At 42.6% G+C, this 27,976-nt stretch overlaps 1 protein-coding gene and 1 long non-coding RNA gene across 3 annotated transcripts in view; one reads left to right on the top strand and one right to left on the bottom strand.

The window, feature by feature from the left end:
• The window catches only part of COMMD10 (COMM domain containing 10), a 207,889-nt gene that overhangs the window by 107,939 nt on the left and 71,974 nt on the right, over positions 1–27,976 (top strand). The window contains exon 5 of one of the 2 annotated variants that reach the window (XM_019555295.1): positions 2,186–2,337. The exons of the other annotated variant lie outside the window; for it this stretch is intronic. Coding sequence (XP_019410840.1) covers positions 2,186–2,263 — 78 coding nt within the window. The 3' untranslated portion in view covers positions 2,264–2,337. Of the gene's footprint in view, positions 1–2,185; positions 2,338–27,976 lie in introns of those variants that run through there. 2 annotated transcript variants of the gene reach the window in all.
• LOC109323623 lies at positions 126–27,085 on the bottom strand. Its single transcript, XR_002104703.1, has 4 exons — positions 26,972–27,085; positions 11,117–11,130; positions 10,420–10,422; positions 126–138 (listed from the first exon to the last, which is right to left on the bottom strand). It is a non-coding gene; the product is annotated as an uncharacterized LOC109323623 (long non-coding RNA).

Genomic DNA, 27,976 nt, shown 5'->3' with positions numbered 1-27,976 from the left:
CTCAGTGCAAGTTGAGAACAAATTATAGGACTAGCTGCTAAACCAGAGAGGAATGGAGCTGCAGTGGCTTTTAGGCAGTCACTGAACATCTTTCCAGCTGGTTCTCTTGAAAGAAGGACACAACTAGATTAACTGGAACTGCAGTATTAGTTTAGGGTGGTATAAAAAGGCCTGAAATTTATTTTCACGTAAGACCCAAATTTTTCTTTCACATGGCTTTACATTAGTGGGACACCTGTGAGTTGCGAGAGTTACTTTTGATGTACACTAGTTTATATAAGAGAAGCCAAAGGCTCAACTTGTTTTTCTACAGTATAAATGTCAGAAAACATAAGGTGTGCTGTCATTTATAGAGCTAAGGAAAATGTAATGATTTTTTTTCTGTGTAAATTCCAATGAAATTTTAGAGCAAATAACTATTATTATAAAAAATCAAATTGTCATTAACAGTCTGGTCCACCATTTCTTTCTCTCTCTCTCTCTCTCTCTAATTTCTCTGTCAGCACATATTTGGTACAGTACTTTCGTGGGTCTGATTTGCTTAAAATGTGTTGGCTGGCGTTTAGTATATTCTTTCTGTTTACCAGATTTTTTTAAAAAATAGTATGCTGCAATATCACTGGAAATTAGTCTTTTATTGTATGAGCTTTATGGATAGCTGAACTGGGTGGGTTTGTGTGATTTAAAAATCATTCAAGTCTATTACTGCTTAAATGGATCCAAATTTGAGAATAGAAGGACATGCTAATGTAGAGGTTTTAAAGGGAAAGGAGTCTCTAGCAGTAATATATTTCATATTTAGTTATCTGCTGCAGTTATATTTACACACAGATTCTGAACTGACCATCTGGTTCAAGTTTTCGTTAGTTCTTTAGGTTTTCAGATGCTTTGCTACTTGTAGACACTGTTACCATATTCCTGTATAAACAACGTGCTTGCAAATGTTGAAGAAAAGCCTGCCTAGCTTCCAAGTTGCTCACTAAATTATTCAAATGATTCTAGTTATGTGTTACTTACTGATCCTGCAGTGTACTGTAAAATTAAAGTCACAGGTTACTGTCTACCACCCAGTTGGCACTACTGGCAGTGATGTAATTTCATCTTTTTGTCACAGGAATAGATGCAACTAATTACCTTAATTGAGTTCATTGCTTTGTACACCTGAAAATAGCTCCTGAATTGACTTCAGGGAGTGTGTCTGCTTTTTCAAGCTTTTGTTTTGGTGTGTTCATTTTGAGGTTACATTTTCAGTTATTTCATAGGTGAGTCTGTTTACTCGTTTAATTCGTTAATTGAGGTCGTCTTAAAAGAAGGCCAGTACAATTTATGATCCTTATAAAGTTTAAAAAAAATACTCTTCTTTCACTGTTTTTTTAATCTCATAGTTTATTTACAGCACAAATAATATCTATGAAAGACTTGTCTTTAAAAAAAATCAGTCTTCCCCCACCCCCCTTTTTTTTCTACCATGAATGAAATATTTTGTAAAATTGCCTTGTTTTAATGAGGGCAGCAGCAGAACTTTGTTGTTAAATACAACTCTAGTTATGTAATTTTACAGTCTAAACATGTCTGGAAAAGTTAAGCTCAAGGATACTGGACTAGTTATCAGCCAAAGGCATGACAGGCTTAAAGGTGAAAAGAGATTTATTATTTTTTTAAATGAATGTATGTAAACTAGTTTGTCCTGTATTTTGTAGTCTCATTTGTAATATTTTGTACATCATTATGCATGCTCATCCTAGTACGTTAGCACACATTTAATAACGTGATTGATGATGCAAAGCCTTCACTAGTACTTCCAGCTTTTCAATTATTTTTTTTACCAGGATCATGTCGTTTCTCTTAAAACAAAACCAAAACAAGTAAAAACGTGCACGCACACATGCACTATCATGCACACTAAGAATTAGTTTGGGGTTTTTTTTGTTTTTGTTTTGTTTTTTACCTAGGGACATGAGGGCTTGCACATTATTGGGAACCAGACATTGTGTCTGGGTAAAATTACTTCTCACATTCAAGATACTTTTCCACCATGGTAATTGCAGAGAAACTAGGTCTTTTTATAAATGTCAAAAAGGCAGAAGAAAGTAAAATGTCTTTTAAAAGATGCACATATGCATAAATTTGAGAGGTGCTCTGAAAACTGTTAGGGGAGCATGACTGCATATTTTTCTCCCTGTAGGTACAAGAAATGAAAGAGCCTTCACAGTTAAATTACCATAAAATCTTCTTAGTTTTCCACTTAGTTTTAAACAGATGATGATAGTGGGTAGTGAAAAAGTAGACTACCTAAGCTGTTTTAAAAGGTATGTTATTGCAAAAGAGAGAAGTGGGGAAAAAGACACAACTCAAACATCTAATAATGAATAGGTGGAGAGGGGGACTTGGTAGAGTTCAGGCTAATGACAGTAAATAAGTTACACAAGGTGATGCCCAATGAAAAATGCTAAGGTTATAAAATCACAGATTAAAATATTAGATTTGTGGTGCATACCTCTGCCTTTTCTTCTCTGCCCCATCGGTTCTTTCACTTGGCTCCTTACCTGATTCCATTTTCCTTCACAGACTCTCTCCAGACGTCTTGCCTAGCCAGTTTGTCTTTTCCCCTTTGTTCTGGGCCTAGCTTTTTTGTCCAGGTGGTCTCAGTGTTACCCTCCCTCAAGTCCACCACCCAATTTCCTTTTTCTTTTTCCTCCTGTGCCACCCTCCAATCTCGATCACCCCAAAGTTCCATTTTTCAAACTTCCTTGCCCCACCTCTTAAGTCTGTCTTTTGTTCCGTCTGCTTTGAAATTAGGTAGTTTCCCTCCTCCATCCTGCTTCAGCCAGTAAGAAAGCGATCACAGAGAGATACCTGGGATCATTTCAGATGCGTGGCTAAGACATCTAGTCATAAAACTCCAGGTCAGCTCCAGGCTGGAGCATGAGAAATATAGCCACTGACATCTAAAAAGTGTGCCCTTTTGTATGGGCTTCAGTTTGTCAGAGGCTTGTGACTTGGCCAAATTTCTCTCTAGCACAAAAAACATCTTTCTGCCAAATTTTAAATGTCTGCTCTTTGCTCCCTCCATTTAATAATATGGGCATGCCAGAATTAAGGACATAAAGCAGAAAACAAAGGTCACCAGAATTTAACGTGGGCAAAACTGTGTGTTTTCTTTGCATACTTCATTCTTAAAACAGCTGGACCATTTTGGCTTAAATTCATCTAAAACAAAACAACTCTTTCCCCCTGCCCCCCCACCTGAGAGAGACACTTAATATACAAAATCTATATTCTAGTACTTGAAATTTGGCAAAGTTGTTTGTAAGTGGAAAAGGGTCTCATAAAGGAAGGTATTGGGCCAACTTATTAAAAAAGGCTACCAGCCTGATCTGTGTTAAAAAAAAAAAAAAAAAAAAAAAAGACAATGCATATTAAAATATCTAAAAGTAATTAGATGTATTAACTGTATTTCTTTACTCTCCTTTTGATACTTTGCTTGTTGTCTTAGACCAGGGGTCAGTAACATATAAGCCATGAGCTGGAGCTGCCTGCAGAACTGGAAGGCTTTGTGTGTGCCCATGCCCATGCTGGGGCTGATCAGCTTGGAGCGATGTCAGCGCTGGGCAACTTCCTACTACCTCTGTGCTATTGCTACTTTTCTCTGCCCCTGGTCAGAGAGTCAGTACCAAGTTCCATAGGAGAGATCTGCGGTTAGGGTCAGGAAAAGTAAGCTGAGACGGGAGCTAGGAGAACTAGAGAGAACAGTGAATGCAAGTCTTGACAGAACAGACTGAGGCTGTGTGAAAGTGTGCTTGCAGCCTGAGGCTGTAGGTGCGTTTGAAAGGGGTCCATAGTGTTTTCAGCCACCAATCCAGTTGCAGAGACCTAAGGCAGTCACATTAGCCCAGGTGTGGTAACTCAGGTACTTGGCCCAGCTGGGCATGCTTGATCAGAGGCCTTGACAGTAACCCTCCCCACCCCTTTACGTCTTCTAGGTGGCTTGGAATTTGGTTCTTCTGAGTACTTCTGGTTGGAGTCTTGCACTAGTTTGGGTGCATAAACCTGGTCGGCTGGTTCCCAAGATTGTTCTTCAGGACCACAGCCCTCCCAGTCGATCAAGTAGTAGAGCTTGCCTCAGACAAGTTTAGAGTCTAATACAGGGGTGGGCAAAGTCCAGTCTGTGGGCCAAATTGTGCCTGTGGCAGACTCCATTTTGTAGCAGCTCCTGCAGTGGTAGTTCCTTCTGGCTGCTGCCACTGGACGCAGCCCCACTGTCTGGGCTCCCCGGCCCATTCACCCCACACACACTGTGGGGGGCAGGACCCATGTGGGCAGGGTTCATGACCAGGTGGCTGGGGTGGGGCTGCAGCCAGGAGTGAAATGGGTGGATGGGGCTGGGGAGACCCTGGGATCTTGGGAAGGTGGGGAGCCAGGGCAGAGCTGTGACGAGCTTAGGTTTTGCTAGCAGGAAATGGATTGGAGCCCTAGCCCCATGCCGCTACTGCCACAAGATCCTAGACCTGTAAGAGCTGCATGCCTTGCTGGCAGTGCTCCTAGCTGGTGTCCACGGAGACCCCGGAAGCAGCAGATTTGGGTTTTGTGTCCGCATGATGTCATGGCTCCGTTGCTCCTGGGGTCTCCACTGAGACTGGCCAGATGCGATGTGGGTAGGGACTGCTGGGAAATGGAGTCCAGCCACTGGTCAGATCCACCATTTTTCCCATCTCTGGTCTAATACCTGTGACTTTTCACTATCACAGGACAGGGAGCAGGAAAGGTCCAGACTGCCAGGAAAGGGGTTCTCAGTGAAACATTTGAGGAAAACGGAGTGCACTTTCAGTGTCCCAGGCAGCTGAAGCTTGAATGTTATTTGTTTGCTCCCTCTCAACCTTAAATGTGTCCACAGGTGGTCCAGTTTAGCTGATTGTTTTTGAAGAGAGCCAGACAGGCCTTGTTGCAAATAGAAATGGTGGGGCCAGGCTGCCAGCGTCAGTCAGCCTAGTCTTTTTATGTGGTTTTGGCTGCATCGAGGTGGGCCTTTAGGTCTCGTTGAACCTGTTGAAGATGGGATACAAGGTTGTTCACTGTAGGGACCCATGGGAAAGTAGACAGTGCTGGGTGAAACTGAGGATGGAGAAAAAGGGGGTCTGGCTTGTGGATGTATAGACAGTGTTGTAATGCAAATTCTGCTAGAATTATCCTGATGAAAGCAATTATCCTGGTGAAAGTTTAAAAAGCACCTGAAGAATTGTTCAAGAATCTGGCTTACATTACATTACATTACATAGTTGTCTATTAGTCTAAGGGTGTTATGCAGAGGAGTGAAGAGGTTCCACACTTGGGACCTTATAGAAATCATGCCAGAAATGCAAAATAAACTAGGGTGCCATGATTGGAGAGCACCTGAGATGAGCAGCCATGTAGGTGAGATATATGCCTCAGAAATAGGTCAGCCATTTTGCTGGCAGTGGGGACAGGCTGGCCAGGGATAAAATTGACCATGTTAATGCATCCACCACGACTATGATCATGGAGGAGTTTTCAGAATATGTGAGGTCCATAATGAAATCCACTAGAAGTGTTGACCATGGTAGTCTGGCGTGTTTAACAACTAGAGGAGACCACCCGGCCAAGTTCAAGTTTTCTTGGTTTGGGCATATGTAGTTCATGAAGAGATGTCATAGCCCATTTAGGGCTTCTAAAATTGCCAGGAAATTAAAAGCTGGGTCTTGGTACATCCTAAAGTGCCCCGTAGGAGGTGAGTCATGACAGATCCATAACATTCTTGATATTGCTGGATTCTCCAGGATGTACACATAGTGGCAGAAAAAAAAACCCCTTCAGCCATCAAAAATCAGTTTTGGATGGCTTTGCCAGCTGACAGTTTTTCAGTAAGGGGATCATCTACAAGGTCCATTTGGATGGCTGATAGGAAGCTTTGCCAAGTAGTTCCCCAAACAAAGTTTTTAGGTAAAGAATGGTGGAAGATGGCAATGGGTCTAGTGCAGAGGGTTCATTCATATAAGATAGGGCTCTGGTTCTTGACTCCTGGATGATACGTGATTATGAAATTAAAACAGGACAAGAAGCGCGACCAGTAGACCCATTGAAAATTCAGTTTCTAGCTTGTCTGGAGATATTTTAAGTTCTTATGATCCTTTATTATCTGGACAGAGTGGTGAGCCCTTTGCAGAAGGTGCTGCCACTCCTCAAAAGGTGCCTGGATCATGAGGAGCTGCCTTGATCCCTGCCCAAGTGTCGTTATTCCTTTTGGGTAGAATCAGATCTGAGGAAGAAAAGGCACAAGGCTGCAACTTGTTCAGCATATCTGAAGCCTGAGACAGAATAGCTCACGTAGCTAAGTGTGAGGAGTTAGCTTCCACTAAAAAAGGTTCTGTGGGATCTGGGTGCACCAGGGTGGGCACAGAGAGGAAAGCCTTTTTTTAGTATTTTGAAGGCTGTTCAGGCTTTTGGAAATAATTGAAATGGTATCCCTTTCTTAAGAAGGGTGATTGTCAGTGCTACTACATGTGAGAACCCTCTGATAAAACATCTATGAAAATTAGCAAACCGAAGAACCACTGGACTCCCTTTATGTCATGTGGCACGGTCCATTCAGTGATGACAGTTACTTTATGTGGATCCATTGCCAGGCCCTTGGTGGAAATTATATAACCAAAGAGTTCAGCTGAGGTTCTGTCAAATTGCATTTCTCTAACTTGACACGTAGTCAGTTTTCCCAGAGCCTGAGCACATGTTCTGAACACTGAACCCATCATGAGAGAATTAAAATGGTGTCCAGATAAATTACGACAAATCAATTGGTCCAGCTTATCTTGAAACACATCATTAACAAAGTGTTGGAATGTGGCAGGGGCATTGCAGGGTTCTAAGGGCGTAACCAAGTATTTAAAATCACCACAGCTGGGCCAATGTGGTCTTCCACTCGTCCCCCTCCTGTATACAGATTAGGATGCAGATCTAACTTCAAAAAAATCTTTGCCTGATGAAGCCTCTCGCATAATTCATTCGTTAAAGGCAGTAGTAAACCATCACCTACTGTTACCCTGTTTAAGGCCCTGTAATTGGTGCAGGGGCAGAAAGAACGATCTTTCTTGGCAACAAAGAATACTGGGGCCCTGACTGGGGCTGTAGAAAGCCTGATAAGCCCCTTGAAGAGGTTCTCTGCAGTGTATTTGAGAGCCTTGAGCTGTGGTTTGGAGAGGGATTAAGTGCATCCAAATAGGATCTGTGCTCCTGGCAAAAGAAGAATGGAACATTTGTAAGGGCCATGCGGGGGAAGTTGGTTTTCTCCTTCCTTGTCAAGTAGGTCTGCTAAGTCTTTATATTTGGCAGGGAGAGATAGGTCAGGGTCCGTGGGATATGTACTTCCTGTTAAGGCAGTCCACAGATCTTCTGTAATTGGTGCCAATAACCTGATGTCTTTGGCTTTGCTTCTGGCCTGAGTCTTGGCTGAGCGAGGTACCTTAAGCAAGAGCACAAGCAGTAGGGCGAGTTGAGTAGAGTTTCCTCAGCCCACATGAGAAGTCCAAATTATGGAGGGACAGCCAAGGTGTCCCCAAGATATCCATTCCCTTCACTTTTTGGTTAAGATAAAAAGGAGATTCCCAGTGGTCACCTGTCATTATTTCTCTCCACTAGAGGGCATTTAATGGGAGTCAGGGGTTGGCTGAATGGTCAGCAGCAGGCCCAGACAACAACCCTTTAATGAGGCTGGCGTTCCCTTCCTTGGGCAGTTTTGGGCAAAGTGCCATGCTTCTCCACAATACAGGCAGAGGCCCTGGGAGCAGTGACGATCCTTCGTCTCCAAGGGGAATCTCTTTGTGGTTGTGTCTACTTACATGCATTCCACCAGGGTCAGTATTGACTGTTCTGGGGCCCTAGCTGTTCAAAGTAGCAGGGAGCTTCGCTCAGGCCAAGTCATCTTTAATGTGGCCCTGAAGGCCCTGGTGAAAGTGGAAATGTTGAGGTGTCTCATTCAATTCAGTGTCAGTGAGCAGCTGTCTAAACTCGGTGGCATAACCTAATACTGGGCAGTGCCTTTGTTTGAGGGTCAAGGGAGCTTGCTCCACAGAATGGTCTCAGTGTGGATCTCCAAAAATCTCAGCTATGACCTGGATAAAGTCTTTGAGTTTGTGAAAGAGGGGGTCTTCTGATTTCTAGAAGTGGGGAAACCCAGGCCCAGGCATCACCACTTAAAAGGCTGATGATCAGTCCCACTTCAGCTGCATCTGACTGGTAGGTTTTGGGGCTGAGAAGAAAAGTGATGTGACACTGATTAATGAACTCCCACAAGTAGTAGGGATCCCCATTGAATTTGTCAAGTAGCGGAATATACAGGATTTGGAGTAAGAGGACATCGGTGAGCCCAGAAGCAGGGTGCATTGGATTTTCAGGGCCATAATGTGGGCTTGTAATCCCTGTAAAGCAGCCAGCAGCTCATCCCTGGAAATCTGCCAGGTGATAAATCCATTCCCCCAAACCACTGTGGGTCTGGGAGGCACGCTTTGCTGTGCGTGTTTGGCTATGTGGGTTTGGCCTGTGGTAGGCCAGCAAAGCAGGAGCACAGATTACCCAAACATTGGGTTGGGGTCTGGACCAGAGGGGTGGAGAAACGTGGGAGCCAAGTTCCAGGGGAGCTGAGAGGGGAGATCTGGGAGGTGTAGTCTTGAGAAGTATGCCGAGATCAGAAATGAGGGGTCAGAGAGCCAGTAGCAAGTTCCAGGGGAGAGCTGAGGCCAGGGTCTAGAAAAGGTGCAGCTGAGTCAGGATCCAGGAGAACCAGAGAGCGTAGAGAATGGAAGAGTTGATGGAAACGACAGGTTATGTGAAGGGGTGTGCCTGTACCCTGAGGCTGCAGGTGTGCTTAAAAGGCGTGAGTGACACTTTCAGCAGCCAATCTGGTTGCAGAGAACTGAGACAGTCCCATGAGCCAGGAACCAGGGGCAGGTGTGATAATGCAGGTGCTTGCCCCATCCAAATGTGCTTGATCAGAGGCCCTAACAAATTCAAGTTAGCCTCATTAGGTTGATTTAATTAAGTGTCCATCCATCATGTGAACTGGTGCTTAGCTGTGGCACCAATCATTGCTTTACAAACACAGAATATAAGACAGTAAACAAAAACTCTCTTGTAATGAACCTATTAGGTTGCATATAACTTTGTTTAGGAAAAAGCAGGAAATTATTTTACTTACTTTAAGCCTAGGTCTCAGGTAAGCCTAGCTCATTTTTAATAAGTTACTTAGTGCAAATCAAAATTTTGCCTTAAGTTGTAGGTTTATAAATGTTTGTAAAATGCTTTATGCACAATATAATCCTTTTCCTTTTGTAGTGTTTATGGCAATGCCTGTGAAATAAACACCATATATCTTGTGACCATCTCCTTTTTAATGTTATTGCAATCCTGATCTTGTTTTGTATGAAATGTATATTTAGATACAAATTAAATACTTTCCCTTAACTTAAATCAATGAAAAGGATATGTTTAAGTATTATGAAAGATAATCTAGCTCTTTATATGGTACTCAGTTCATGTCTATATTTAATGTGTTCATCTTTGGATGACTTCAGCAAGGCCTGGATGTTCAGCATTTTTGAAAATCAGGACAATTATTTAGCTGTTTGTTTTGATATGAATTTAGGAACCTAATTTAGACAAATACTTTGGAAATCATGGTGTCTAATTTTTATTTTATTTTTTGTTTGCACCTATTTATTTCAACAAATATCAGGATATATTTATTAAATCACAGTGTCATCAGCCCCTACATAAAATGTTGAAGCCAACAAAGTACTTCCAAAGAACCTCATGACATTCAGGGGGGAAAAAGTTAAGATGGAATCAAAATTTCCATTGATTTTTCCACTGTTTTAAATTTTAAAATTTCCACTGATTTCCACAGACGTTCCCACTGTTTAAAAAACAAAAGACAAAAAATAAAATAAAAGCAAGCAACTAAACCAACATAAGCGGTGCAAAATCAAATTGAAATGAACAACAAACAAAAATTACCACCATTTGGTTCCCTTATATATGTCACAAGGAAAGGGCGTTTAAAAATAATTGTTGGGATGCTTTCCTGGGCAGAACCTTAGTAGAATCTGCATATCACAGGGGAAGCTATTATCCACTGGTTTGACAGTGACCCCGTACCCTCCCTCACTGCTACCAACATACAGCCAAGACCCTTGTTATTTGCCAGTCACTTTTACACTTCCTGAGATATTAATAACCTCAGAGGAAGTGACAACCATTTTCATAGGTGACAGAGATTTTAGAACTTAAGTACTTTTGCAATATAAAACTTAGTCTCCTAAGTCACTTCAATGCTCTTAATTTTTTTCCCCTTCGACTCTAATTACAATTTTCATTTTTTACTTATTTGTTTGTGTCTGATTCTCAAAGTACTTACTATGGGAATACTGTGGAGTAGCTAAATGAATCCACTTATATAAATTAACATTATTCAGTTTTTCAATTTGCATCAGGGCTTGCAAAATATAGGACAAGGTGGTTATCATGGAATATGTGTGTTAAATGCAAATTTAAAGTAGATTCAAAGTTATTGTAAAATATTGCCTGATTGTGAAAGCAGTTCCTAATAAACACACACCTATAAATACATTTGCTTTTCATTTGTTTATTTCATGACTATTGCATGATTATTTTTTTATGACTTTTATAGAACCATAAATAATAAAAAGCTTATAGCTGAAGCAAGATCTTTCTCTAAAATTATCTCTTTACACTTCGATAATTTAGCCTTACTATCCCTATCTTCTGCTCTTCTGTTTTATTGTGGCTGTGTTCATACCATGATTTGTTACATTATTTTCTGAAGAGCCGAGGCTGGATTTAAGATGGTTGAGACATTAGCTTATAGTAGGATCTGAGGTCCCTGCCTGCAGAAATAAAAAGACATAAATAACTTATGGATAACTTACCCTGTCTGATACAATTACCTGTACCTCCACAGTCTGTACCTTGGCATTTGCAATTGCTTTGCTGTAAATCAGTGCTGTGAATTAATTTGTTTGACATTAATTTCTGTGACTTCTCCACTGCAATTTTACTTGTAAGGACATCTAAAATACTATTACTAAACAGATTCAATGTGTACTTTCACTTGTACACTTTAACTTATAGTTACCATATTCACTCGATTCTAAGATGAGGTCTCCCCCCCCGCCCCATATAACATTGGGGAGGAAGCCTTTTGCCTTGGAATCGAGTACAAGGATGGTGGGAGGCAAGTAGCTGCTATAACTTTGGCTCCAGTCCCTACCCAGTGTTGGGGCCAGAGCCTCAGCTGTTGCGCTTCTGCCCCTACTGCCACCTCTGCACCCCACTATCTCCCCCTTGCAGCCTCTTCCCTCATCTTTCCCCACCCCCATGCAGCCTCTGCTTCTCCACCTACCCCTCTCCCCCTCCCCACTTACCCTTGATCTGCACCAGCAGGCTCCATCCACGTTGCAGCCTGGAGCACTGAGTACAGCCCAAGCTTAGCTCTGCAATAGTGGTGCATAGCCTGCTCACAAGGGCTAGTCTGGGGCCGTGCGCTGTGCCCCAGGCTAGAATGGGGATGGAGCCTGCTGGTATGGAGCAAGGTAAGCGGGGAATGGGAAACAGGCTGCAGAGGCGCAGGCACAAGACAGGGCAAGCTGCTTAACCTTCCCACACTGCCTGCCCCCCTTACTCTGCCTCCCGGCAGCAGTAGGGGATATGAATTAAAGATGACCCTCCAATAATTTGATTCTGTACTTGGAAAATTATAACACATTTATACATTTTTCCAAGTAAAGAATCTAATTATTTGGGGGTTTACTTAAATTCAGGGTTATTGTAGATTTTAGTGAATATGTTAATCAGATCTATGAAAGTGTTTGTTTAAGACTTTGTGTGATTTTGCAGGTGTGGTATGTATTTGGCTGGGCATCTCTCATGCTTCAGATTGTTAAGGATTGCTGATTCGGGCCAGGAATTAGTTTAAAAATAAAAATGAAGACAACCAAGCATTTGGGGAAGGAAATGGCTGACTACATAAGGAGAGAAACATTTAGTTGTATTCATTTTACATATTAATGATCCGGTGTTTCAGTTTTGTAATAAGACATGGGGCAAGTTTTTTTAACCAAATGAAGAAAGTGTCTCTTAGGCCAAAATAATCCTGAATGTTGGTTTAACAAGCAAGTTCTGTATGATTGTCTCTGAATTGGAATCAGCTTAGTAATGATGTATTTATTTATCTATTTATTTAAATTTGGGTAGATTCATAGTCCAATCTAAGTTTAGGCATTTTTGAAAATGTGAAAGCTTTCTGGACAAGGAATAGTAACCAGGGAACACATTGTCTCTTTACCAAGTCACATGCCAATTATTGTTGTTATGCCACGCTATCCTATACGTTTTGCTTCTGCTGCACAGTCTCCAGCAGTGCCCTGGGTACTACTTCTCTGCTGCTGTTGCTTTGCATTGTGTCCTTCTGTGTAACTATAAAATGAATTGCATGTCTGCTGCTACTTGAAGGAGTTGAAATCCATGTATGGATGTTATATATTGGATGTATTTAATTTATCTCAGTGAGGGAAAAGGTGTTTTGAAGAGAGCTGTAAACCTTGTAGTAACACTTGTTGATGTGTTTTAGTGAGAGAGGGAAGGAGTTCTATTACGATCAGATTTTTTTTTAAACAATTATGGAAATATTCTTGCTATTTCTTTTGGTTATTGGTGTTAATCTGCTAAGAATATAGTTTGAAATAACAATGTGCAAAGGCAGACTTTAACATTGGGGAAACTTTCAGTTCCTACTTAAAATCCATTCATTCTTTTCCATAGTGAAAGCCCCTAGATCAGTGTTTCACAACCCAAAAGTGAGTCACAAGAATATATGAAAGGGTTATGAACAAACTTTAAAAATGGATCAACACATTTTTAAAATGGTGAAAAATACAGGAAACTGTGGCTTTTCCCTTGCAGGCTATCAGAGTTGCAGCCTGCCCCATACACCTCCTCTACTGTACATACCTACCCACTGCCCCACACACTGAGGGGCTGGGGGCGGGGGGCAGCGGGTCAGGATTATGGGGTACTGGGTCATGACTGGCCATCAAAGTCATTTACAGATGGGGTCTGATATAAAAAAGGTTGAGAACCACTGCCCTAGATATCACTTATGGTGTGTGTTGTTGCAGCTTCTTGGAAGTAGAACCAGGCTGTTTGGTTATGGCAGCCTGCGAATGACTGTGTTTTCAAGATACAGCCAGATCACCTTGTTGCCAGAAGCTGCAGGCCCACTTAGCTTAGACCTGCTCATAACAACCAGAAAAAAAGCCAAAGCAACGAAATGGGGAAAAATTACCAGGTTTTCATCCAGCAAGCTTGTTGGAGGTACAGCTTCTTCTACTGAGTGAGAGGGCTGTAGTAGCTTCCAATGCAACATGGCTAAGGCTTGCCTATTTGGCAGAGAAACAGAGAACAGGCCAGAAAAGAGCATGGCTAGTTAGACTCCTTTCCTGCAGTGGCTTGGTCATACAAGGCCTACCAAGGAAAGTGAACCCTGGTTATACTGCAGGACAGCCATGGCACACTATTTTTTTTTCCCCCTCCATGTCCACCCTGGCAGCCTTGGAAGGAGAGATGACTTGGAGAAACTAAGAGGCTTTTTAGGTGTTGTACAGACATTCATTTTCTCCTGGGAGGCCAGACAGAAGTGAACAGATGTTTAGGCATTTTCTCCCACAGTAAAAATGGCCACTCCAGAAGAAGAATAACTCTCCTGGGGTTAAATCACTCTCAGGAGAGTTTCTGTATAAATTGTTAGTTTCCTATTTATTTCTGTTCATTTTTCCTGTTGAACAAGGTATGAATCAATACTTATGTAACATGCCTCTGTTCATTGAGTCCTGTCTGTTCCTTATGAAGTTTTGTCTTGACTCTCTCTTGAGCAAGAGCTTATTATAGAAATGCAGGCCTTGAAGGGACCTCAGGAAATCACCTAGTTCATCTTCCTTTTCTCAGGCAGGATCAATTATACCTAGATCATCCCAGGCTGTGTTCTTACAAGCCTCCCGTGAGTGAGATTCTGTGAGTTCATAAACTGCCTCTTCCAGTATTTCACAGTTCTTAGTTAGAAAAATTTTTTAGTGTGTAACTGGAATTTATTGTGTTGTGAATTAAATCAATTTACCTCGGTGAACATGGCAAACAACTGCTCACTTCCTTGTTTATAACAATCTTGTATATTATTTGAAGGCTTAGAATGCTGCTCCTATACCGTCCTCACCCCTGTCTCCTTTTCTGGGAAGTAAGATTTTTTTTTGGTGATATTTTTCATTGGACCAACTATATAGCTGGGAAATATGTTAGACATTTTCAAACGTTTTTCTTCAGGTGACCTGATGTTTCTTACATACTTACTATACCATCATGGCTACTGCAGTCCAAATCTTCATTCCTAGACTACACAAATTCTGTTCTTTCAACCTTCTTCTCAAAGGTCTTGTTTTCTAAATCCTTAGTCATTTTTGCTTCTCTCTTTTGGGCACTTTTCAGTTTGCTTACTTTTCTTAAACCATGTTGCTTAAAATTGAACATAGTACTCCAGCTAAAGTCTCACTAATCCAAAGTAAAGGGGGGAATTACCTATTGTGTCCTTTATATGACACTTCTGTCAAAACATCTCGGAATGAGATTTACCTTTTTTTTAATAGTATCATGCTGCCAACTGATCTTCAGTTTATGGTTCACTGTACCTCACTCCAGATCCTTTTAGAAGATCTGTAAAGTTCAAGGTTCACCTAAAAAGAAACACGGGCCTTCTAAATTTTTGTAGCACAGCAGGAAATACGTTTCTTTTTTTAGATCCCTTTTTCAGCAGTATTTGATTCTTTTCAAACATGGAAGCAACTCTCTCCTTATCCCACACAGGAGAGAATCCTGTGAAATCAGAGTACTCTTTGTCAAAACTGTGAGTGTTTTATTTTCCCCCTCTTTCCTCTGTATATCTGAGAAATTGGGAAAGCAGGTAAAAGGCTCTACAGATGAGGGAAGAGCTCTACAGATTTTGACTGCAGGGGTCACTACTCTATAGAGGAACATTTCAAAGGCTTGGCTTTCCCAGGAAAACAAGAAACAAGAGGTGCAGGGAAGATTGCCATAATGCAAATCTTTTCACTGTAGAGTCTCTGAAAAGGACAAGAAAGGGCCTAAGAAGCTCAGAGATTTCTCCTCATTCATCTCCTGGGAACAAGGCAGTTCTTTTGGTCTTGAGGTCAGAGCCCACAGAGGAGAAACCCCTGAATCTTTTTTTTTTTTTTTTTGAGAAGTAGTTTGAAACTGTTCTTAGGATGATTATGCAGATTCTCTTTTCCTCCAGATAAGCCCCTGAAAAAGGAATGAATACGTCCACAAGTAAATCTGTTCCAATGTATACTTCCAAAAGATTGTGTTTAAGTAGAGATAATAAAAGTAATAAAGTGAAGCTGTCTCAACAGTTCTGAGTGCACTTGCTGTTTCTGTACCTTATGCTAGAGTTTATCTGCATGATCAGACTCTTTAGGGTCCACTGTTCCATTTAAGCTCAGAAGAGCCTCCTCTTGGCTGGGTGCCTTTCTTTTATAAAAAAGAAAAAGAGAGCGAGACAGATTCTCTTAGCGGAGGCTGTCATGGGATATGACCCTATCCTGTTCCCACCCAAGACTGTGGTTATATGCTTAGTCCTGTGGCCAAGCATGACTGTTTTTTTCTGTTCATGGTAGTTTTACAAGAGAAAAAACAAATAAAAGGCAGAAATAGGCAAGGTGGCCTCAAACTCTCAAGGAAGTCTTGGTGATTTTTGTAATCAGCAGTCCTGCAATGCAAAGATGACAGTTTTACAGTTAATAGGGAGCTCACCGATGAGTCCAGAGATGTCTGAAGAGGCCTGTTCAACTGTAGACATGGCAAATTGTTCTGGGAAGAAGTAGCAAATCTCTGATGTCAGGTCACAGCTCTTTCCCTTCATTTCTTGTCTGTCTACCTTCCTAGTGAGGCAAGTTGGTTTAAGATGATTGATGCCTTGTTGTACATCACAACCCCATTGAGGACAATTTGGTGCTGGAGTCTCCCAGGTACTGAAGTTATTATCACATTTCTTCAGCTTGGTCTTCAAGGCGTCCTTGTATCTCTGGTTTTGCCTCCTCTAGAGCAGTGACCACTGGTTAGTTGGGAGTACAGGACCTGTTGTGGGAGCTGGTTGTCAGACATCCTTATAACATGTTCTGTCTGTAACTGTGTTCTGCTCCAGGGGTGACTGATGCACAGGAACCCCCTCAGCCCTTGCCAACCTGGCTGTCTTTGGGCAATCTCTCCCTTCACTCACCTGCCACACCTTGATGTTATTATTTTTTAGAAAAAGGGAGGCTCCCCCAGGACTTCCCAAACCTGATCTGATCTCACATTCATGAGCTCAGGTGTCTCTGTTCTCAGACTTAAAGGCTAATTACTCGACTCTGACTATCTCTTTCACCATGCCCATGCCTCAAGGATTTTACTGTACCATCATTCCTTTGTTTGGGGCCTTGGCCTTTTTCTGTCTTTGCTCCTTTTCTTTAGCTGGGCCTTCTAGCCCAGGCCTACTGTGTTGGTTCTGGTTTCTGGGCACGAACTCTTATCTTGATTATCTTGGTTCTGGGCCTCCTGCCCCTGTCTCTGCCCTGCTCTGGGCAGGGAGCCTGCTTTGGCTCTGTCTGAGTCCCCTGGCCCTGTCTTAGCCCTGCTTCAGCCCCAGGCTCTGCCTTTTTCTGGGTTCTGGGCCCTCTGGCCCCAGTCTATGTCTTGAACCTGCCCCCTGACAGGGCTCAAGATGGCCGCATGCCTCTTGGCACTAATGGGACCTCTAAACCACCCTTAGTCCCTTCTACAAACCACCAGTTAAAACACAAACCATAACATGAGCCCTCTGTGCATAAATGAACCCTCAGCATTCTGGCTGGATCATTTGATTTTCTAAGCTTGCTGGCCTTTTAAAGCAATCGCTGTCCACCCTGATTCTACTCCCCTGCCAGCCCTTAGCCCCCAGTCGCAGCTTTCTGGCATGCCAGGCTTGCAGTGCATCATCAGCAGGCAGTTATTTGCAGATTTGGCCCTCAGCTTCCAGGGCCAGATTACCTCTTCTGGACTCAGCTGTGGGCTTTTGAGTTTCTCCCTGGGTCACCCTCTCCTTCCACCCCAGGTCTGTCCATCACTGTCCACATTTGAGGTGGGCAGACATCTTAGATCCCTTCCTCCATCAAATCTGTTCACAGGGCTGGGCTGGCCCACAGGCCAGGGGCTCTCTCCTCCTTCTCAGTAATGGCAGGGGCCTTGTTACACTGTCCAGTGAACTTGGTGCCATATAAACATGGCTTCAGTGCTTATGATGTTTGCTTGAGCCAGAACACTGACATTCATCATTCTGTTTTTTCAGTTGATATGAAATATTTTCTGAAAACATCAGTGATGGTAATGTTCCAAGGCTTTCATTTGTTTTCAATATGTTGTCCAAGTTTTGCACTCATACAACAGGATAGGGATGAAACAACCTATTGGACAAGAAGCTTGGTTTGGCTCCCCGTGTCATGATGATCGAAGACATTATTTCAGAGATGTCTAGCATAGGCAGATTTAATCTGATGTTGAATAATGTTGTCTATGTTTACTTTTTGGGAAAGGTGGCTACCCAGGTAGGCGAAATGCTTAACATTCTCCAAGGTTTGTCCTCTAGTTGTAATATGTAGAGGAACAGCTGGGTGGTTTATGGTGGGTTGGCAAAGTGTCTTGGTTTTCATGTAGTAGATAGTGAATCAAGCCAAGGCATTTTGTTTCACAGAAGCAATTGAGAATTACTTGTACCTCTTCAACTGGGTGGGAACACACAGCACAATTGTCAGCTTATTGGAGATCAGTAGTGGAGGTGTTGATTGTCTTACATTTAAGTCAACTAGTTGAGGCTAAAGAGATTCCCATCCATGTGATATTGGATGCTGACTTGAGATGGAAGTCTCTCAGCAATGAGGTGCACAGTATCTTCAATTTAGATAGAAAAAAGTGTTGGTGCAACTACATGTTCTTGCTTGACTCTGTTTTTAATAATGAAAGGGTCCATTTCTGAACCGTTACTTAGGACTGTTGCTCTCATGTTTTTGTAAAAAAGTCTGATAAAAGTAACACGTTTTGCCAGGCATCGAGATAGCAACAGGATCTTCCATAGAGTGCCTCTGTTAATTGAATCAAAGCCAATAGTCAGGTCAGTGGAAGTCATGTAAAGATCTTTGTGTTCCTCATGGCACTTCTTCAGGAACTGTCTAATATCACATCTGTTGTACCTCCATTGTGGTTTCAAACCATGGTGGGACTTGGGTAGAATCTCCTCTATGAGGAAAGTGCATCTGTTCATAGATTTCATAGACAGGGCTGGAAGGGACCTCATGAGAGGTCCAAGCCTGTGCCCAAGGGGCAGGAAGTCAGCTTGGGTCAGATCACCCCAGCAAGATAAGCACTGAGCTTAAAAATACAGATGAGGATCTTCCTAGCTTATGGGCAGAAATGCAATACTGCAATAATTGCTTATGGGCAGAAATGCAATAATTACTGCAATCTGATACATCTCCCGTCTTGAATATGGTAACCATTCTGGCATCTCGCAAGCCACTAGGAATCTATTCATGTTTCCAGATTTTCATAATAATGTATAGTTAGTGAGATTTTTTTTCCACCTTACTTATAAATTTCAGCTGGCATTCCATCCGAACTACTTGCTTTGTTGTTCTTCATTTGTGCGATAGCTTTTCCTGGCTATGGCAATTGACATATAGTACCCATGCACTTAACTCATCCATAATTGATGCAAGTGACCTTTTTTTTTGAAATTTACAAATTTTAGCACAGGTATTCCATAAACACTTTTGAGCAGCACATTGGAACCTGCTTATATGGAGGGCAAACTGTAAAAAAAAAAAAAAAAAATGTAGGACAAACTATGCATGATATTAGTTCAAAGCCACAGGCTAATACTTTACCACATAGTTAATTAGGCTGGGCCCCACCAGAGTCAGAGTTTCAAGCCATGGTGACCCCACAGCTCAGCACTGTTCAGTATGTGTGTGTACCCCAGACACCCCCCAACAAAGGTTCCATGTGCTAATTAGCCCCCACTCGTGGGTGGAATTGGGTATCCCACAAGTCCTTGGATGCTCCAAAAATTCATATTCAGATCAGGTGTAGGGCAACTTGGTTTGGCTCTACTTCATGGGGGGTGGGATCATACTAATTGTATGCACCAGGCTGAGAGAGAGGGCAAAAGGGGGATTTTTGGTGAACTATTTGGGGCCCTGCTTGATGTTGACAGGCATTTAAGGTTGGTGAAGAAACGGGAAAAAAAGACACAGCTCAGCAGTGGGAGTGAAGAGGAAGTCAAAATGTGTTTGGTGTCATGGCTCACCATGACTTGAAACAGTCAGCAATGAATGGGGCTGCACTTCATGGGCAGTACCATGTGCTTATTTAGCTGGGTTGAACTAGCCTCTCTGTGTGACAGGTTCTTATCACCATGTTTGTCCAAAAGTCTCAAGAGTTGTGTAATGGAAGAAAAATGTTAGTAGCTCTCCAGAAACAATGTTAGAATTCAAGTTTGCAGATATAGTGAAAAAACGCAAACAAAAGCTTATTGTGTAACCTGACGCCATGTGGTAAACAGGGATGTTTTCCTTGCAGTGCAACACATACCGTATGTACTCGAATACAGGATGACCCTAAATATAAGATGACCCCCCAGTAATTAGATTCTACACACAAAAAAATTATAAATGTATGATACTTTCCCGTATATGGAATCTAATTATCGGATGATCATCTTAAATTCATTACCCTTGCCCACTATTGCATAGATTCATAGACATTAGGGCTGGAAGGGACCCCGGAAGTTCAAGTCCAGCCCACTGCCCCAGGGGCAGGAAGTCAGCTGGGGTCACAGGATCCCAGCAAGGTAAATGTCCAGTTGACTCTTAAAGGAGTCGAGAGTAGGTGCTTGCACCACTTCTGCCATCAGTCTGTTCCAGGCCTTGGATTGTAAAGAAGTTCTTCCTTATGTCCAGCCTGAAACGGTTGAATGTACATTTTTAGAAAGGAAAAACAATTCTGATATTTCTAGGCCAACAGTTTCAAAAGAAACTGCATAATGTCAGGTTTCTAAATGTGGTGGGAGGAGAGGTGATGAGGAGGCAGTAATGGGGTAGGTGGTAGAGTACATGACAGGGAAGATGGTAAGGCACAGACAGTGGGGCAGGCACCAAGAGGGGCAGGTAGCTTGCCTCAGGTGCCTGCCCCCACCACACATTTTACCCCCTTTTGTTCTGGTCCCCCCCAACAGCTTCAGGTTGTCCTAATGTTCCCTTCCCCTGTTTCCCCCCACCCTCTCTTTCCCAGTCCATGCCACTTCTGCCAGCCGCAGCCTCAGGTCCCCACTCCCTTCTTTCTATCTTCCCCCCACACCCCAAACTTCCCCTCCTGCCTGCCCGTCAACCCTTTCCCTCTTACCTTTGTCCTGCATTGGCAGGCTCTGTCCCTGCTGCAGCATGGAGTATGGCTCCAGCCCAGCCCTGGGATCTGGTGCAGTTGCTGTGGGGCCAGCCTGGAGTCATGCTCTGTGCCTTGGGCTGCAGCAGAGATAGAGCCTGCTGGTGCAGAGCAAAGGCAAGGAGCAATATGGTAGAGAGGGGAAGAGAGGAAAGAAGCTGTGTTGGAGAGACAGAGAGACTGGAGGCTGCAGAGGAGGAGTGTCAGGAAATTCAGAGGCAGTGGGAGGAGGGGGCAGGTGGCAGCTGTGGCTTCCTCTCCAACCCCAGTCCCAACCCTGGTTTGGAGCTGGTGTTGCAGCAACTGCTTGCTCCTTGCTGCCTAATGCTCAATTGTAGGACACGAGGCTTTCCCTTCGTGTTAAAAGGGGGAAAACCCCCTCATTTTTAATCAAATAAATATAGTATATGTATATATTGGACACTTTAGCACAGCTTAGCAATTGGTAATGGGGAGTAGAAATTCAGCCTCTTCCATTAACCTAGCCAGAGAGACTCCCCAGGAGAGAAAGGGTACACAGGTTCTCTTAATTTACTAGTAATTGATATATCTCATTTTTATACTCCTTTGTCAATAAGATAAATAGCATTTTTACTGCTTTTACCCTTCTAGTATTCCATCATGCATGACACATTCTAATGATGGAAACAGAAACTACAGACAACAATTTAAACTCCTCACTCTCATTGGTCATTGTTACACCCACCTCTACAAAAAGTATTCTAATGAATAATATCACCAGGTCTAACTGGGAATGCATAATAGTTTTCATGAGACAACTATGAAAAAGTTAATACCTGTAATTTTCTACAAAAACTGACAGCTAAGTGATTTCTTGTTCATTGTTATTATGACAGCTGCTGCTTTTGTGGCTTTGTTTTTGTGAAGCTTTGTCATTTTGCACAATATCTTATTTTTTCAATTAAAAAGTTTACAGTAGCTTACTTAATAGCAGATGTATAGAAACTAGTCCAGGGTTTTTATATAAAGTACACGATTCCCAGGAGTGGAGAGCTTGATGATATACAGGTAACATAATATATTATTCCTACTGATTGATTAGACTTAGGAGGTTTTTTGGATTTTTTTATTTTAAGTCTATGTTGGAGTAACATTTTTGCAGTGCCAATGTGTACATGCTCTGAAGCCCATCTTCAAAAAGATGCATGGATGTACTGAATTTTTTTTTGGTTCTGCCTTGAGCAAGCAAACCTAATCCTTTCCCCTTTTCTACAGAAAAGCTATATTATGAGTGTTTTTTTCTAATAATTCAGTAGAGCCAGATTTTCTTTTTAAAAATCCAGTTACATCTCCGTTCTCTTTCCAATTCTAAATTTGAATTCAGGTTTGCTAGCTGCTACACCAGATAGTGAAATAAATTTCTTTTACTTATTGTAGTGATAGAATATTTATTTTTAAGACAAAATAAACTATATAATTGTTGATGGTAGGGATTAATTCCAGTTCTCTAGCTGTAATTGGCAGCCACATCACATAATCCTCTTGATGAACTGGTCAAACTCCATTTAAAAGCTAGATAGATTTTTTTTCTGCTCACAACTACTTGTAAGGCTGTTCTAGAACCTTGTTCCTCTGATGGTTAGAAACCTTTTAATTTCCTTCTTAAATTCATGGTCAGTTTTCTACCCTTTTGTTTTTATGCCAGCATTGTCCTTCAGCTTAAATAATTGCCTATGTGTGGTATTCATCCCCTGTATTCTTATGAAGTCCCCTCTCGGCTGTTATTTTGCTAGGTCAAACAAGCTAATCTTCCTGTTTCTTTTTGTCAGATAAACTCATCTTTCCCATGATCATCTTAGTAGGTCTTTTCCAGATTTGCTTCAGTTTGCACCATGCTGGTCATCCATATTCACACCATTCCAGATAAGATCTCACCAATGTCTTATACAGTGGCAGTCATAACTTTCTATCTTGATTGGCGGTACCTTGTGCTAGGGTCTCACTTGCATTTTTTAGGGCTGTCTACAATTTGCGTCTCATTAATCATCCTGTGCTTGTCTAATATCCCACAGTCTTTCTCCTTTGTTTTTAGGTAGTGCACCTCTAGTTTCTTTTGCATTTCCTTTCTCTAGACAGTTAGTTACCTTATCAAAGAAAAGTGCCAGGACAGTCTGTCACTGTCACCTTGTGGTTAGCTTGCATTGTATTTTGTCCCATTTTCAATTTACTTGCCTCTGTCTTTGATTATTCTGTCCTTCAAAATTTGTTCTAAAGCTTGGCATATTATTGAGGGGAAACTAACAGGTCTATAGTTTTTTTTTGGGATTGTCCCCTCCCCGGGCTTCTTAAAAACAGGCGGTATTTCGGCTGGTCTGAAGTGATACTTCGGGGGAGGTTATGCTTAGGGGCAACCAACACAGGTTCATTAGATGCAGGTCCTGTTAGACCAACCAGGTGGCCTTCTATGACCAGGTCACAAAATGCTTAGATGCGGGGGTAGCAGTAGACATAGTCTTTCTGGCCTTTAGGAAGGCCTTCAACACTGTCTCTTACCCCATTGTCATTAAAAAAACTGGGGGACTGTGGTGTTGACACCTACACAGTCAAATGGGTCGCTAACTGGCTGGAGGGCCGCACCCAGAGAGTGGTGGTGGATGGGTCATTTTTGACCTGGAGGAATGTGAGCAGTGGGGTTCTGCAGGGCTCGGTCCTCGGCCCCACACTGTTCAACATCTTCATCAGCGACTTGGGCAAGGGGGTAAAAAGCACCCTGTTCACATTTGCTGATGACACCAAGATGTGGGGGAGATGTGGGCACGCTAGACGGGAGGAATAGGCTGCAATCAGACTTAGACAGGTTACAGGGGTGGCTGGATGAGAACAGGATGGGTTTCAACACCGACAAGTGCAAAGTGATGCAGCTGGGGATGAAAAACCAGCAGCATACCTACAGGCTGGAGAACTCCCTTCTCATCAGTGCAGAGGCAGAAAAGGATCTTGGAGTCATCATTGATGTGAAGATGAATATGGGCAGGTAGTGTGGGGATGCAGTCAGGAAGGCCAACCACACCTTGTCATGCATCCACAGGTGCATCTCAAGCAGGCCCAAGGAGGTGATTCTCCCCCTGTATCAGGCACTGGTCACGCTGCAGCTGGAGTACTGCATTCAGTTCTGGGCGCCGCACTTCAAGAGGAATGTGGACAACATGGAGAGGGTCCAGAGGAGGGGGCAGCAGGGCAGGCCCTACAAGGAGAAGGCTACGGGACCTGAACCTGTTCAGTCTCCACAAGAGAAGGCTGAGGGGGGATCTAGTGGCTGTTTACAAACTAGTCAGGGAGGACTAGCAGGCACTGGGGGAGTCCCTGTTCCCCCAAGCACTACCAGGAGTGACTAGAAATAACGGTCACAAGCTGGCAGAGAGTAGATTCAGACTAGACATCAGGAGGCGCTACTTCACGGTCAGGACGGCTAGGATCTGGAACCAACTTCCAAGCAAAGTGGTGCTGGCTCCTACCCTGGGGGTCTTTAGGAGGAGGCTAGACTAACATCTTGTGGGGGTCATTTGACCCCAGTACTTTTTCTTGCCATGGCAGGGGGTCGGACTTGATGATCTGCTCAGGTCCCTTCTGACCCTACCAACTATGAAACTATGATACCAATCTCTACTCAAAAGATTTGCTGGTGGACCTGCAGCTTCATGTATTAGTTGTTTCAGAATTCGAAGATGGAATTGATCCAGCCCTTCTGACTGGAGTGCAGCTTTTGCTTCCGCCTCAGATATAGTAATTTTCATGTTCATGCTATAATTCCCATTCCTGTCTTTGTCCCAGATTCAACATAATTGTTTTGTTGAAAAACAAGGTAAACATTTACCAGTTCTTTGGCCATACTTAGATTATTTATCTTTAATCTCAGTCCTATATTGCATAGTAGTCCCTTCTTTTTTTTTTTTCCTGTTCTCCTTTTATTGATGAGGCTAAGAGAAACTTGCTATGGATTTTAATTTCTCTTGCAAAGTTCAACTTATCTTAACTTTTGGCAAGTGACTTCATCATTTATCTTTGTTTCCTGACCTCTCAGAATGTCCATGCTTCAGTCCTGCATGGTGTGTAGAGATACCAAGCTAGCTCATTTATCTGATTTATAAACCTTGAACAAGTTTAGGCATGATAGCATGGAGTTTTGTGGAGGGCTAACTTACCCCCTCAAGGCAACTAAATTGCTTTTAATAAATAGTCTCTCTCCACAGTGCATTACATCATGCAGTGTAAACCTGTCCTAAGACTGAGCTTTCTTTTGGTCAGGGGTGGACAAAATACAGCCTGTGGGTCGCACCAAGCACTGTAGCGATGCAGGCATCTATACGTGACCAGCAGCCACTTCGCTGTAGCAATGCGTGCCCCCAGTATAGCACGCCACTATGGCAAAGTAGCTGCTAAAAATAATTGTGCATCATGTAGGCTGTTACTGTGCCAAAAGAAAGTATTAAATCACAGTGCAGTAACAACATCCTGATAGCAGCATGTGTAGATGAGCCCTTTGTGGATCAGTCATTTCTTGTAGGCTGTCTGCTTATTTCTAATATCATTTTGAGGTAGTTGTTTATCTAGTTTGAAACCATTCCTTACAAGACTTCTTCTGTCAACCCTGTTTTGTAATGCAAGTTGCAGATAGTCTGATTTAGATATTCCAAGCTTCTCTTGCATTATCATTCTTAAACTGTTCAGTCAGGTTACTGTTGTCCTGTACATGATTGCACTGGAATCATAGGCCCCAGGCAAGAAATTTGTTGCCATGTGCTTAACTCCTAAGCATTCCATTTTAGTGGACCAGCTCATGTTTTTAAAGTTAAGCATATGCCTAAATACTTTCTTGGATTGAGACCGTAATCTAGAACAGAAAATAGTGTTTTTGCCTTTGACTGGAAACTGTGTGGGAACTTACATTTACTGTTAGACAACCAACTTCACTCTTCCTTTTATCAACCAGACAAGAGCTCAGTAACCCATTGAACACTTCTGTGGAAAAGAATGGCATATGTTATTTTTTTTAAACTAATTTCTTGGTACCATATGTTGGTATTTATGAACTTTATATTACTTTTATACTTGAAAGGGAGACACTTGAATAGGAAAATGTGTAAGCTTCAGAGCAATTTAAGATCAGCTAAATTTTCAGTCTAAACAATTGACAGTGTTAAATAGATCCATATTTGTAAATGACAAAAGCAATTCACTAACTGCAGTTACCCAGTGTTATGGTGTTAAGAGCTGTAGCTTCTTCACAGTGGTGTGACTGAACCAGAAAGTATATTTGTACAGCCCAGTCCTTATGGCACATTTTAGCAAGATTTTCTTTAAAATACTAAGACTGGGCATGTCTACACAAGATGCTAAATGTGCAGTAATCTAATTCCACTGCACTTCAGTGCATCATGGCAAAAGCTGTGCTAATGTGCAGTAGAATTCATCTACTGCACATTAGCGTCACAAAAGGCATGCATCATGCTGCCAGTTACTGCATATTTAGTTAGTACCTGTTATTGCAGGTACTAAACTTAATGTACGGTAACCACAATGCATTAATGTACATGTAGACATGCCCACTAAATGCTAAGAGTAGGTCTTTATGGCATAATGCAGTCCTGTGTGGAAATATTTGAGCTAGCTTGGATACCAGAAACAGTATAGCCATAATAGCACAACAGAGCATGACATTTTAAGCTAATTAGCCCAGCTAAGAAACTTGAGTATCTATGCGTGGCATTGCTTGCACTGTATAGATATAACTATACTTCTAAAATTTGTTGTAGATAACATGGGGAGGGTGACATACTTGTAGGAGTCTACTATAGACTTCCCCACCAAGAGGAGGAACTTGGTCGGGAATTCTGTAGGGAACTGTCCGAGGGCACACACTCCAGATGCATGATCATCCTGGGGGACTTCAACTTCCCTGACATCTCTTGGGATGAGGGCATGGCCAAATCCGACAGGTCACACAGCTTTCTCGCTTGCATTAATGATCTCTGCCTAACACAGGAGGTCTTTGAGCCAACTAGGGAAGAGGTTTGATCTGGTCCTGGCCAAAGGGAAGGACCTAGTGAGTGATCTGAGGATCGAGGGGAAGCTTGGTGACAGTGACCATGATTTGGTCACCTTCTCAGTTCACTGAAAAGCAAGCAAATCCCTCAATAAAACAGAAAACCTTAACTTTGCAAAAGTCAGCCTTCCAAAACTCAGAGATTTGGTAAGTCAGGCAATTAGAGGCCATATCCCCCTAGATAAGGGAGTACACGACGAATGGTTATTGCTCACGAACATAATCCTTGAGGCACAGGGAAAGCCATTCTATCTCGCAAGAAATGTAATCAGTGGAAAAGGAAGCCCCCTTGGCTGAACAGGGAACTGTTGGACCTCATTAAACTCCAAAAGAGAAGCCTACTCCAGTTGGAAAATGGGAAGCATCACCAAAGAGGACTGCTCAGCATTCATCTGCACCTGTAGGGAGCGGTCCAGAAAAGCCAAGATACAAAATGGGCTGGCTACGGAGATCAAGGACAACAAAAAGTCCTTCAGATATGTGGGAAGTGGAAAAAAGAACAAAGATGGTATTGGGCCCCTGCAAGATCAAATGGGGCAGCTGACATCCAATGCCTAAGAAACAGCCAATCTCCTAAATGACTTTTTTGCATTGGTTTTTCACCTTCCCAAGAGGATCAGACTGTCAGAAAGGACAAGAACCAGCCTGGGAGTGGGTGATGGGCCCAAAATTGATATGGATCAGGTGAGGGAGGGAACACCTTGAGAAAACTGGACATCCACAAGTCCACAGGCCCAAATGGAATGCACCCGAGATTCTTGAAGGAGTCGACAGACATCATTGCACCTCCCTTGGCAAAGATATTTGAAAATTCATAGCACTCAGGTGAGGTTCTGGAAGACTGGAAAAGAGCCACATGGTCCCTGTCTTCAAGAAAGGGAGGAGGGATGATCCAGGGAATTATAGACCAATCAGTCTGATGTCCATCCCTGGCAAAATCCTGGAGAAAATGGTCAAGGGATCCATCAGCACCAGATGACCAGACAGCAAGCTTCTGAAGGCCAGCCAACACAGCTTTGTGACTGGCAGGTCTTGCCTAACCAACCTCATCTCCTTCTATGACCACATGACACGAGCCCTGGACAAGGGAGATGACGTGGATGTCATATATCTGGATTTCAAGAAAGCCTTTGACTTTGTTCCCCGCAATGCCCTCATGGGTAAGCTGGGGAACTGTGGCCTTGATCATCTCACAGTCCGATGGCTAGGTAACTGGCTATGGGGTCGGACCCAAAGAGTACCGGTTGATGGGAGCAAATCAACATGGCACAGGGCGACCAGTGGAGTCCCTCATGGCTCAGTACTTGGGCC

This window comes from Crocodylus porosus, unplaced genomic scaffold (genome assembly GCF_001723895.1).
Source record: "Crocodylus porosus isolate Cpor-Errol unplaced genomic scaffold, CroPor_comp1, whole genome shotgun sequence".
NCBI lineage: Eukaryota > Metazoa > Chordata > Crocodylia > Crocodylidae > Crocodylus > Crocodylus porosus.
Note: the sequence above shows the minus strand (reverse complement) of the source record. Positions and strands in the feature narration are given on the sequence as shown.